The following is a 14,483-nucleotide window of genomic DNA, read 5'->3' on the forward strand; positions in this document are numbered from 1 at the left end:
ACAGCTAACTTGGGGGTGCAGCAGGTGTCATTCACGCTGATGTCCTACTAAGGCCCTAGTACAGAGCCTAGCATGTAGTGGATGGTCAATCAATATTAGACGGTTTAGATGAATGCATGTATGCATGCATGCATAGATCTGTGGATGGATGGATGGATGGATGGATGGATGATGGAAGGAAGGAAGAAATAGCACTGAAGAAGAAATCTATGTAGACTCAATGAGAACTAAGAAGAAATGTTTTCTGTGAAAACTTCAGTACCTAAGCATAGACTAACCCTTATTCCATAATTCTCTCTACCCAATCATATGTGCGACTAAATAAGGAAAGGGAGAATAAGTCATCCCTCTTTTCCATTCTTAATGTGTAAGCCCTTAGCACATGGGTAAATTCTTCATGTAAACAGAAAGAATTACTATAAATTATTACATGATTATCTATCATCCAGCAGTTCGGCATATTAAAAAAGAATTACTGTAGAAAATCCAAACATTTAGGTTGTGAAGATCTTTTTATGGACAGTATTGTGAAATTGCATCCCAGTACTTATGATTTAATCTCAAAGAGTTTTCAGGAGAATGAGACCTCAGTCTAGTCTGACACTTTCATTTCAGGGACTGGGAAACTAAAGTCAGACAGATCAAGCTCCTTCTTCAAATTCACCTGAACTGGAGTTTAATCCCAGGTCTTTTGACTCAACTGTTTACTACTTTGCCTGCTAAGTTTGGAGTGGACTTAGATCCAATTTCCCCATATTACAAATGGGTATTTGAAACAGACAAGAAGTGACTTGCCCAAAATGATAGAGGCATTTGAGTGCATAATGAAATTTTATGATCGAAATTGTTACTGGTGCAAAAATGGTTATCAATGCATCAAAGGTCACCGATGAAGACAGAAAAAGTTAAGCTCCTGTGGAAGACACAATAGCAGCTTAGAAGTTGTAATCTGTGATTCCAAAGTTAATTTAACAACAAAATAGTACTCACATTTCATTTCTAACAAAAAAAATAAAAGCAAACATTAAAAGGTCAAACTATTGTGATCTTATTTCAAGAGATAAATATCAATGTGTGTTCTGTCTGAAACCAGTAGAGTTTCAGCCTAACAGAGGTCATCTGCAGCTAGAAGACAATACTGTGATCAGTGATAAGACAGATCCTGACTTGCCAAGAAAGGGTCACATTCATTGTCAGCACCTTTTATGTACCCTAAGTTATTGAATGGCCACTTTCCAAAATTATTAAAACAAAATATTCACTATTTTAATGGTAAAGTTTTAATTCTCCTCAAATTTAAATTACATAGGCCACTTCATTGCTAACTTGACAAATAAGTGAGAAGTGATCAAAAGATCAAACTCACACATTGATGTATGTATAATATTCAAATAAATGATATCAAAGAACTATCTAGATAAAATGGCTTAGCTTTATAAAAGTTCATGAGGACAAATACATAGTTAAAATTGAAACTACACAATAAATAAATGATATATTTTCTCTGACTACAAAAGTGCATTACAAGCTACCAATAATTTGGATATTTTCTAAGAAAATACCATTATATAAGCATTGTTCATAGAATGGATTTGGTCATAAATTGAATGACATCTTTTTATGGTATTAAGTCATTGCTGTTAGATGTATGGTTTAAAAATTAAATAGGTTTTGCTTATTACTTTCAGCCAGGATCACCATTTCTCTGCATTTAGCCTATGGTTGATCTGCAGATACAAAGATTTGAACATACAGAAAATATTCCTGTATGGTGATTTTGAATTTATTGAAATCCTTCCACAGCTATTATGTCTTTCTGTATATAAGGAGCCCCAGAGAAATTAAGGGACTTATGTAAAATGATACAAGCATTTAGTGGCAGAGCCAAACAGAATTTAGGATTCCCGACTCCAGCCCCAAAGGTAAGAGGCATTTTGATGAAGGCGGAGAGTCATTAGGCTAAGAAAGCTTGGATGTCAGTCCTAGCCTTGCTACAGAAGCAAGTTTCTTCGCCCCTCTGGGACTCAAATTTCTCCTCCAAAAAGGAGCTACTGCGTGGTGGTGGCAGTTATTGTTTGGGGTCACTGTGGCGGCATATTGAGCTCTCACTATGTGCCATTGCACTTTACCATTCACACACTCCAGCCACCGCCCCAGGGGATGCTCAGGCTCCATAATCAGGCAGGCATGAGTTCAGATCACAGCTCCATTGCTCACTGGGTCTGTTCCCTTGAGCAAAATAACTTCTATGGCTCAATTTCCTCATCTGCAATGGAAGTGATAATAATTTATGAACTAGTTCATAATGCTGTTGTGAGACAAATAAAATAATACATGCAAATAAAGCACTTAACACTGTCCCTGCTACATAGTAAAATGCTCAATAAATAAAAGAAATCTAATTTTAATTAATTCTTTTATTATTAACTCTAAGAAATAGAATGGGCATGAGACCAAATAGCCTGTAGGGATTTGTCTGGTAATGTCTGCGCCCCCATGAGCCCACTCTGGGGAATAATATCGTCTTGCTCATTGAACTTTTCCTGCAGTAACCAGTACCTGTATGTCAATAATTGAGTGGCAGGTAATCTGTCATCAAAATGATAGTTAATTATTTTAGATTGGTCAGGGTTTAAATAATTTCTCACATACTCAGGAAAATTGACTTGAAATTCTAATGAAAGTTTTCTATTTTTATTTGTATAATACATCAATGATTTTTAAAAGATTTATCACTTAGTAGAACTCTATTGAAGGTTGACTGAAAAGGCAAAGTTAGGGTGTGCTGGGACTGTGTAGGGATGCTGTTTGTGACTTGATACTTAGAGGAGCTATTAACTAAACTATGAACTCTTTTTGAAGGTCTAAGAGGTAAGACTGGACCAGTGGGTCTTGTTGGTGAGAAAGGAGACCAAGGAGAAACTGGGAAGAAAGGACCCATGGGACCAGAGGGAGAGAAAGGTGAAATAGGTCCATATGGGCCTCCTGGACCAAAGGGAGACAGAGGGGAGCAAGGGGACCCAGGGCTGCCTGGAGTTTGCAGATGTGGCAGCATCGTGCTCAAATCCGCCTTTTCTGTTGGCATCACAACCAGCTACCCAGAAGAAAGACTACCTATTATATTTAACAAGGTCCTCTTCAATGAGGGACAGCACTACAACCCTGCAACAGGGAAGTTCATCTGTGCTTTCCCAGGGATCTACTACTTTTCTTATGATATCACATTGGCTAATAAGCACCTGGCAATCGGGCTGGTCCACAATGGGCAGTACCGGATAAAGACTTTTGATGCCAACACAGGGAACCATGATGTGGCTTCAGGGTCCACAGTCATCTATCTGCAGCCAGAAGATGAAGTCTGGCTGGAGATCTTCTTCACTGACCAGAATGGCCTTTTCTCAGATCCAGGTTGGGCAGACAGCTTATTCTCTGGATTTCTCCTATACGTTGACACAGATTACCTAGATTCCATATCAGAAGACGATGAACTGTGATCAGGACTGCTGATCTGAATGTTCCAAGATCCCTGTGTCAGACACTTTAATATAATCTGGGGCCCTAGAAGGTGGAGCAAGCAGGAATAGGATCCAAAGAGACTCTCACTCAGATTCCAGCAGAATCTATCAAAACAAGATGAACCACCAAACAGTTGAAACCACCAAGATGAATTATATAAAACAATAACCCAGATATGAATTCTCTAGAAAGTGATGTTCATAGATATTTAAACAAATTAAAGACAGTGTTAAATTTTCTATTAAATGCCCTGAGTGATAAAACCAGCTGACCATGATATTGCCTCATTTAATTTTCATAAAATTACATTTTTGTTTGTTATTTAAAAAATCATAACATCCTGAAGTCTTTGACAATTCTCAAAAAGCTATAGTAAGTCTAAAACCAAAGGTAAGAGACACTGAGTATTTTCAAGCAAGCTAAAGTAAAGTTATGCATTTATTTTGTTTTACTAGTCATTCCTTCATGCTTATATATATTCACTCAACAAGTCTATAATGAGCCTGTGTGGACCAGACACTATGGTACTGAGTCACATTTAATACCAAGTTGAGACAAAATCCTTGCCTTCGTACAGGCTAGTGTGTGGTGAGCATACCGTCACAATTCAAGGTGATGAGCACGATGAAGAACAGAATGATTTGATGCTAGAGTCACATAAGACCTGCTATTCCTGGGGCTGGGGGCCAGAGAAGGTTTTACAGATGGAAAAACACTAGGCGTGCCAAGGTGGGTGTAAGCAGGTGTGGTGGATGCAAGGGAAATAAGGAATTCAGCAGCTGTATTCTCCCCATCCCACTCTCAATGCATTATTGGTAGTTTCAATTGGGAAGGAGTAAAAAACTTAGAGATAGAGGTTTAGGAGGGGTAATAGAAATGAAGATGGAAATGGAGAGAAAGAGACAGTAGGTCATTCTCCCAAATCCTTTAGCATGATGGTTTCCCAGCACAAACATTTGACCTAGTTGCTCTCTCATAACTAAGGCACTACTTTACATTGGGGTGAGACACTTTCTCATGGATTTCCTAGGTTTTGAACTCAAATAAAGCAAAATATACATCCACTGATTTATGAGCAAAGCTGACAGGAGGGATGAATGGGGGAGGAGGTGAGACCACATGTCTGAATAAACAGATGTCCCTCCCAAGTCTCACTCCTCCCTTAGTCCCACTCTCTCTTCAACGTCAGCATCTTGTTCCCCATTGAACCGCAATTCCCCTGTTACTCTTATCTGTGACTCTGTCTCATCTGTCACTTCCTCGGCCCCTCCCTTTTGGTAACTTCTAATCCTCCTCCTGTGTATTCTTCCCTTTCCTCACTCATTTAATAGGTGTTCTCAATGCCTCCTATATGTGAATCACCATGCTGGATTCTGTGCAGACAGAGGAACACCAAGATAAAGATGGCACAGCCCCTGCCATCAAATTTCTAAGGATACAAGAAAGAAAATGACATGCACACACCCCAAAATACCTATAATTCTGAAAAAGAGCATGCTAAAATATGCTTAGTGCTAAACTGGATAGAGACAAAATGCTGTGAAAGAGCAAATGCTTACTTGCAAATTAGGGAAAATCTCTGCCCACAGGGCTTTAAGTGATGAATAGTACTTGGTATGACCCCAGTAGTAGAAAGGGCACCTGAGATAGAGGTAATGATGGGAATGAGAACAGGACCAAGAAGAGGAGTTAATAAATCACATTTGTAAGAGCCTCGAATGCCAGCCCAAGGATTGGGGACTTCACTCATGAGAAAGTGGGGAGTCCCTGCGTGTTCCAGAGCTGGACGCCTCTTCCGTTACCAGAGGCAACACACAATTGCCTGCAAGGCCAGCGCTTGCTTCTCCTGTCTTTCAGGCCTGTCTTGCTTCCACTGTCTTCTGCCTGCCATACTTTGTCCACTGACCTTCCTTCTGAGTCAGGACAAGGGTCCAGGAGATCAGGAGCAATGGGGATTAGACAAAGAAGGGAGAGCACAGGTGGTCTGAGACAGTCACCTGCCTACACGTCACAGCCAAAGCTAGAATTCTGTGCTATGCTATAAAGTATAAAAAATAGCCAACAGAAGTAGCTAATCTGGGCCCTTTGAAGACTGTAGGATTTGCTGGAGAAAATGGAAATGGAGAAGTTACTGTAGATGGTCATTAACCACAAGACAACTGTGTGATTAAAATTTTCTTCTGATCACGATCCTCAGATGCATTCATCTTTGGACATTGTTTACTTACTTACCTTGTAAATATTTCTTTCATTGCAAAGCCCTCAAATTTTGAGTAGCTTTTTAAACTGAAGTTTCTTTTATTGGTTCTATGCCCACAGATGAATTTTATTTTGAAATATTAGGTGGGGTAGTGATGAGGACCAGAGAGCTGACATGGGAAAGAAAAGGCTGTTTTGGTGTTAAAAGAATAAAATCTTAAGCAAATGCAGGTGTCTTTTATTCAAAAAAAAAAAAAAGAAAAGAAAAAGAAAAAATAATGTATTCACATTTATGGTTATTTGTGTAAAGAAAGTAGAAGAGCAATTTTGGTTTAAAAAAATTCCAAGCCTCATTCCAATCATTCTTCTGTAAGGGCTGACTTGTCATAAATATGTATTAAATGATATTTATTGACTATACACCATCTTGTTCCAGAAGGGTTTAAAGCCACTTACGAAGATAGACAAGACACAGAAAGAAAAAATCAGTAAGAAGCAGATGAGAAGAAAAGGGACAAAGCACACAAAAGGGCAAGAGTGAGGCCGATACCACTGTGTGTGCATGAATTTGTATGTGCTCGTGTCACACATTTAGAGGGCACGTGTGTTTCCTCACGCCCGTGCGTGCACAAGAGTATTCCCAGTCATTTATCACTGTGAATGCTGTTGTTAATGGTGAAAAGAAATAACACAAACTTTGAATATACTTTTCTCTGCCAGTCTGAAAAGGACCATGGACATAAATAAATTGTATATATTAGCTATTTTTTTATACCTTCCTCTTTCTCTCTTCTGTTAACTCCACTTTTAGTAAATGGCATCACTACCCACTCTGTCACCAAAGTCAGAAAGCTAAGGTGCATTCTGGACATCTTCCATCCCTTCCCCACTGAATTTTGTTCAGCATAAAATACTTGTGGTTCTAACCCCTAAATGAACATCTCCCATTCATTGCACCTTTTCATACCCAATGGCAAGGTTTCATTCCTATGTTCATCATAACTTCCCTGGATCAGTAAAAAACTTTGTAACTCACCCTTTGCCTCCAACTATAATCGTCCAATCCATTCTCTGCACTAAGTTGAGTATATGCAAAGGTCATGCCATTTCCCAGCTTAAAAACCAGCAATGGCCTTCCCGGTCCTCACAATATAAAAGTTTATCCTGAACTTCTCTCAGTTTTGCTATCTGGCATGCATTTCATATATCCTTTTTCTGGCATCCATACCCAATTTCCTTCTGAAGGACCATCCTCTTTTGCAGGCTAAGTCTACGAGTTTCTCAGTGGAATTGTTATTTCCAGTATGTAAATCTCTGGCCTGATTAATCAAAGCATAGCATTCTGCTCACTCATCAAAATAGTTGGTTCCCAAGCAAACAGAAAGGATATTGTTGGGGGGGAGGGAGGAGAGGGAAGAGGGAAGGAGGTTTTGGTAAGGGGCAACAATAATCAACCACAATGTATATCAACAAAATAAAATTTTTAAAAAATAAATAAACTTAAAAAAATAAAAATAAATAAATTTAAAAAAAAAAATAGTTGGTTTCAGTGACTCGATCAGAGCCAGTGAGATTTTGCTGGGACTTCTACGGAAGAGAATCTCATTCTTTCCTGTTGGACTCGAGTTCTGAGCCTCTAGCAGCTATTTCATCATCACAACGTTTGACACATTTGAGAATGGAGCCATCCACAGACGAAGCAGAGAGACAGAAATAGAAAAATGGGCCTTGGAGTCATCATTTGAACACAGATCTAGACAAGGCTGTAGCCAGCTCTACCCTTGGACTTTTCAGTTATAATGGCCATTGAATGTCATTTTTACTTAAGCCCCTTGAGTATTTGGTCACTTGCAAGAGATGTTATCTTACCTAATATTAATGCAAGCACCCTGTAGCATGGCACGTCCTTTAGGGATATAGCTTCTGCTTACTTTTACAGTCACTTACTTTTGTAACAGCCCAAATGGACTAAGACAGTCCTCACAACAATTATTCTCCCTAATTTACACATGGAGAAATAAGGAACAGAGACGTTAAGAAATGTGTAAAGTAAATAGTAAGTAGCACAGTAGACCCAGACAATCCAGCTTCAGAGTCCACACTCTTAGCCACCATGCTGGGCCCTTGTCCTGTTTCACACTCACTTTACAATACTGTCATCATTGTGTTGCTCATATGTATTTACATTTGTCTATCTGACGGAGGTTTTGTCCTTTACATCTTTATATCCCAGGACTCTACACAGTGACTGTCATAGTATGTGCTCAATAAAAATGTGATGCTTTAATCAGTGACAAGTTCTTTTCAGTCACAATCAAAGAGACACAGAGAGAAGTCACAGCAGAAAAGCTCTATAAAATCATCCTGTGCGTTAACCAAGATTCTTTAGACTACAATTGCCAAAACTCAACTCAACCTGGCTCAAGGAAAAGGGAACTCACTTAAACCAAAATTCCAGAGCCACATCTCAGTATTCAGTCACTGTCCCCAGGATTTTCTCTCTCCCCAACCCACAGAATAGTTCGCTTAATGATGGCTTCACTTTCAGGCAAGCTCTTGCCTTTGTTGCAAAGATGGCCAGTAGCAGCTCCAGGCTTGCATTTTGCAGCCCCAGCAGGAAAAAAAAAAAAAAAAAAATCGCTTTCTCAGTAGTTCCAGCAAAAGACCTGGGGATGACAGCCTTTGTTTTCTGTTGGTCCTGCTTGAGTCATGAGTCTATACCGCAGTCAGTGATTGGCCACAGGATGTGCTGTTCTCATTGGCCAGGCCTATATCACAGCCAACCCCTAGAGCTAAAAACACAGTCAGTCCTACCTAAACCACATGGACTAAGGGTGGAGAAGAGATCATTTCCCAAAGCAAAATAAAGATGTCAGGTCAAGAAAAAGAGGCATTGGTCAATTGGCAGTCAAAAACAGCAGGCGGCCTCTGTAGGCTGTTTCCATATAAAATCAAAACCACATTTATTGTGTCTGCATGATTCAAAATAGACGTGTTACTAGAATTATTTTTCTCTGAGGTAGTCTAATTTTTGATAATTTTTGTTTGCAGTTGATTATGTTGTTCTAAAAGAGCCTGGCATCTGTGATGATCTCAATGTACAGGCAGCCACAGTGCTGTCCTGCACGGACCTGGAGGGCGGTCATCACGCTGGCCTCCAACAAACACTTTTAATGAAAGAATAAATTATTCCTAGGACATGCAACAATATATGCAATAATCGTTGATGATTATAAAAAGAAGAGGGAAAGCATCCTTGGAAATTAGTCTTTTGATGGAATCAATAAGGGCCAATAAGTCCAATTCATTCCTTGGCTGACCTAATGAATCCTGAAAGGGGAGACTGAAAAGCCGTCCTAGGTTAGCAACTACATTTCTGTCCTCGTGTTTTCCTTCTTGTTTCTTGAGATGGAAAAACGGTGCTTAATGATACCAGCAGTTACCATTTTCTGTGTGCCTCATTAGTACCACACTGGGTCTTTTTAGCATGGTACCTTATTTTATTCTCAGAAAGAGCCCATGTTAGTGGCACATTCTAACCTCTGGAGAGAATTCAGTGCCACTTCCACGTCCCTTCTCCTTGAAAGGAGGAGATTGGTATGGACATGTTAGGGAGGGGGTGTGTAGCTGTGCTGGGACATTGCTTAAGCATCAGAATGGAGGAGGTCAAAGTCTCTTGAGGCCACATACCAAAGTCTCTGTGGGTTCTTCTCTCTCAGGAATGTGCCCATCAGGGTCCGTGCAGGAACAGCAGGACACACTCGAATGGATTTCACTGTAGAGAGTCGAATGAAAGAACTGTATTTAGAGTGCAGGAGTGCAGGTGGGGTGAAAAGAACCAAGTAGGGATGTTGACATATGAAAGGATTCACAAAAGCAGGAACCCAATACCATCCCAAAGTCTGAAGGGGCGGGGGAGGCAATGGAGGTTGCTGAGTGTGAAGGAGAGCTGGAGACTAGGAAGAGGGGGCTACACCTGGAGAAAAGCCCAGCCACTGTCAGACCATGCACAAGCAGAAGGAAACCAGGACATTAAAGCCCCTGACCACACTCTCATTCTAAAACCTCCACTCTCCCATTTGCACCCCTCACTGGTCAAACCCAATAACTCTAGGTGGAAAGGGAGTCTGGGTCTTGCAGTGCACAGGGATGGGCTTCCCTGGCAAGGAGCAGAGCAGAGAAGAACAGAAAATAGATGGGGAGCCAGGAGAGGGGGTGGGCGAAAATGGAAATGAACCAGCACAGGGCTCCCCTCTTAGATCCCTTCCCTCTCCAGAGTCTCTAAAATTCCATGCAGCTGGTGCAATAAAACTGGTTCCCTGTCTTTAGCACAGCAGAAGTGACACCTTCCAGAGCTGTGTGTAATTTATTCACAAGGAACGCTTCAGTCTGAGAAGCGGTCCAGCTCCACTTACAAGAAAACTGTGTGGGAGTGTGGGGTCAAGCCCTCACAGTGATGAACAAAGAGTTTTGCCAGAGTGTCTCCTCTGTAAGTCCCCCTCCTAAACTTGCATCAGCAACAAGCAGCAGGGGGGGCATTCAGGGCTCTGAGAGTCTAGCCAAACAGCTTTCCAGCTCATCATAAGTTACATATTCCTCTTACCCCTTTACAGATGAGAATGCTGAGGCTCAGAGCAATTGAGCGATTTACCCACTGTCAAGCCTTAATAAATGTGGAGTTCTAACTCCTGCCCATCTGCCTCTAATGCCCATGCCCTGTCATGAGCACACATACCTGCACTCCCCTGACTCTCAAGACCTCTTCTTTAAGACACAGTTTCGCAGACAGATCATTGAACTGTGGGGCAAATGCTCCATGCTCTGTCCACTTTCTTTGATCCTAGTAAACATTGTTTTCCTCCTCCTTCAGCTGGAAGCTAAACCTGTCACAATCAGGACTGGCTCATTCAAAGACAAAATATTCAGTGTAGCCAGAGCATACTGCTCTGCAAACTCTAAGGGTCCAAAAGACTATGAACCTCCCTCGCTCAACAAGGACTAACACCAAGACACCAGTGCCCACTCTTTGGGTCTGGTTTAGTTCTGCCAAGGAAAACCCAAGCACTCTTTTAGCATCATCATTATATTGTATTGCTTAGAAAAATCCAGGCCATCTGAATTCCTCTCAGTTTTTCTCACAAGACAGTCTCCTGTAATAAACACACACACACACACACACACACACTCTCTCTCTCTCTCTCTCTCGTTCAGAATTTATCCTAACAGAAGCCATAGCAAGCAGCACCAGACGTTGCACAGACCTCATATGTCCCCTACAGTGGTTGTTAGCTCAAGTCCAAGACATACCAAATATGTTGTGTAACTGAAAAGAAATTTTCTTGGGAAAAGAAATTTTTCTTAGAAACTTATAAACATTGCAATGCCATACCATGGTTTCCAAGAGACGAACTGATCCCTCCTTTTCTTTTGGTTCTACATCAGAATATCTTGCACTGAGTAATATTGACATTTGTAGTCAGATCCTTCTTTGTTGTGAGGTGCTATCCTGTGCATTATAGGGCATTGAACAGCATTCCTGGCCTCTACTCACTAGATGCCACCCCTCCCCAGTTATGACACCTCCACTCCAGTTGTGACAATCAACAATATCTCCCAACAGTGCCAAATGTCTCCTGGGGGCTGGGGAGGAAAATTGTCCCCAGTTGAGAACCACTTCTGTACAATCTGGTCACGATCACAGAGTCTACTCAGTCCCTGCAACCCGCCTGTTTGCCAACCATCATTTTCCAACTAACCTTTTTTTTTTTAACAGACATAACCATGTGGCTTGTCATCATTTCAGGTAAGATCTTTGTTCCCTTGCGAGAGCCCTGAGTTTGAAGGTGTACAAGAAGCAGCAAGAAACTATGCCCTCACCCCAATTCCCTTTTACTTTAACCAAGATATTTCTTTTATGTTTTGTCTATGATACAAAAATCATGAAGTCTCCAATTTCTAAGAATTTACTCCAAGAAAATAATTAATAATGTGTGCAAAGATTTAATCACAGAAAGGGCCTTGCAGAAAAGCTTGTAATATGGAAAATTGCGCAATAGCTTAAGTGTCTGATGGTAGAACACGGGTTAGAGGAGCTGTGATACACTCATCCAGAGGAACACAGTCATTAAAAATGATGAGGATGAAAATGTATTTACACCATAAGAGGTTCATAAAATATTAACAGAACAAAGTAGATTACTAACAAATATTCTAAGTCATTATTCCATTTTTAAAGTATTTTTGTACACATGCATAGAAAAATCTAGAAAAAAATAAGTTATTAAAAGAGATTTCTCATTTCTACCCTTTTGATATTTATGATCAATTTTTATAATAAACATATTTTATTTATTTTACATAAAACCTTTTTATATAAGCTCATAGATACTCAGGGTAGTTGCACACTATTTTACTTCCAAAGAGTTTCAGAGAAAAAAAATCTAAAGAGAGAGAAAATAAAACCCTAAAACCGTAGGCTGAAGTGTGAAATGACATCATCCTTAGTTTTCTCATGGCATACTTGGATGTCTATTTTGGAGAATTCTTTAAAGCAAGAATAAGACAAATAATCCTAGTTCACATTTTTTTTTAATTAGCCCATCCTCACTTGAACAGGGAAGGAAATGAGTCTTGAATTGACATCATTTTATTGAGTGTTTATTAGACTAGAACTATAAACCCAATGGGTTAGCTACAGTATGAAGTCATTCAGGACCAATGCGTTTGTCAGAAGGCAAAGGCGTTTATGAGCAGCGATATGAAGAGGACTGAGTTCATGGGGTCCCCCCAGTGCCATGACAGAGGTGACAGAATTTATTGAAGCAAAGACTTTCCCAATCTAGCCAGAATTCCAAGAAATAATCTGAAGGAACTGAAAGTAGAAAAATCATAAACTCTCAGTGGTTGTATAAGATGCTCTTACCTTACAAAAGTGCTATCTTTTACAAGGTGGTTTGTGAGATGCTACCATGGCTGAAATAAGCAACAAGAAAAAGCAAAGTCTCTGATCTATCCCTACCACAGCTCCAGAGAATTTTTTTCGCATTGCTGTGCATCCCTATTGTTATTGAAATTACTCTGAAATGATGATAGAAAGTTGCAAGGATTTTCTACAGAAAACACCCAGGTCTTACTATATTCAGAACTAAAATTAAAGCATAGCTGTCTGAGGTGCTACATTTGTGCAGACTATCGGCAAATAATAACTAGATAGTTGGTATGTGAGATGGTCGGGACCCAGGAGACATATGCATTGATATATCAAGATACAAACAAGAAGTGGTTACACACTTGACTCCCCATTAGGGTTGCCAGATAAAATAAGGGGAAATTCAAGTTTGAATTTCACATGACACAACAAGTATGTCTCAAATATTTAACTGGGTGCCCTGTATTCTTATTTGCTCTATCTATCAACTCTTTTCCCGTAAAACTCACCTGTAAAGACATAAGGTTAATCCAAGTAACCTTCAGGAGGGCTGTGTGTATCATTTCTCATATAATAAGAAGTAGCTTTTCTTATGAGAAGGGATTCTTAGCTTCCTAAAACAGTTTGAAAGAGCGAAAGTTAGCTGCATCAGAAAGACGTGAGAGAAACTGGGAGGAAAGTCAGAAGACTTAAAATCTAGTCCCACAAATTCCAGTAATAAGCCTTGGGTGACTTTTGGACAATTCATTTGAATTCTGTAAGCCTCTATTTCCACATTAGATGGGTGGTGGAAGGTAAGTGGCTGCCTTTCTTTATTATCTGAACTCATGGCAGATATTGCTAATCAATCCATCACAGCATTCCTTTCCACTGTGCCAGGAGCAGCCTCAGAATTCCTAACACAGTCTCCAAGTGGCCACCATGCATCGATGATGAAATCAACTTGCTTTCCCTGAACTAAATGAGCCTTAGGTTTCTTTTCCAGCTCTAATGAAAGTTTAGAATCCCTTGTACAGATGCTCCTCAACTTGCAATGAAGTTACATCCTCAAAAATCTGTCTTAAGTTGAAAACATCTAAATTGAAAATTCATTTAGTGCACCTAGCCTAGAGAACACCATAGCTTAGTCTACCCTAACTTAAACATGCTCAGAACACTTACATTAGCCTACAGTTGGGCAAAATCATCTAACACAAAGCCTATTTGATGATAAAGTGCTGACGATCTCAACATAATTTATTGAACACTGTCCTGAAAGTGAAAAACAGCATGATTGAATGGGTATCATTGTAGAGTTGAAAAATTAATTCAAACCATTGTAAGTTGGTGACCATCGGTATTCTAATCTACCTCTAATGGCAAGGTCGTACCTAGTTTCACACCCTCAGTTAAGAGCAAAAATTGACAACTGCCTGCCAAAATAGATTTTTTTACAAATTCAGAGCAGGAGTAATGGGTGCTGGAGTCCTGCTCTAATCAGGACTTCGGGAGAGGACATGATAGATCCTGACTCTGGTCCCCAGTGGGGACCTTGATTCCCCCTGCTCTGTGTTTCTGCTTCTTTCTGCATCGCTGGGAGTCTCACACTACCCCTGGCTTCCTTCCCCTCCATCTCTCTTTCCTACCTCGTGGGTTCTGCTCTCTTATAATTTATCCTCTCCTGGCCTCTCATATCCCAGCTCTAGTTCATGACATCGTGTCTGCTTTAGCTCCAGTTGCTCCACCCCTGCCTGATTCTTTCTTCATTTCTCAGTTCGAACACCCCAGAGTTAAGGATCTTACAGCTTAGCTGGCTCCTGTCTGTAAGGGGCCAGCATGGGGACTGGCTGCTAGCTGAGTC

General features: G+C 40.3%; 1 protein-coding gene across 1 annotated transcript in view; it reads left to right on the plus strand.

Annotated features, from left to right (window-relative positions):
• C1QTNF7 (C1q and TNF related 7) overlaps nt 1-3,494 on the plus strand; it is a 111,765-nt gene extending 108,271 nt beyond the window's left edge. The window contains exon 3 of the mRNA XM_063108722.1: nt 2,863-3,494. Coding sequence (XP_062964792.1) covers nt 2,863-3,494 — 632 coding nt within the window. The remainder of the gene's footprint in view (nt 1-2,862) is intronic.
• The last annotated feature ends 10,989 nt before the right edge of the window (nt 3,495-14,483 follow it).

This window comes from Cynocephalus volans, chromosome 9, assembly GCF_027409185.1.
Source record: "Cynocephalus volans isolate mCynVol1 chromosome 9, mCynVol1.pri, whole genome shotgun sequence".
Classification (NCBI taxonomy): Eukaryota; Metazoa; Chordata; class Mammalia; order Dermoptera; family Cynocephalidae; genus Cynocephalus; species Cynocephalus volans.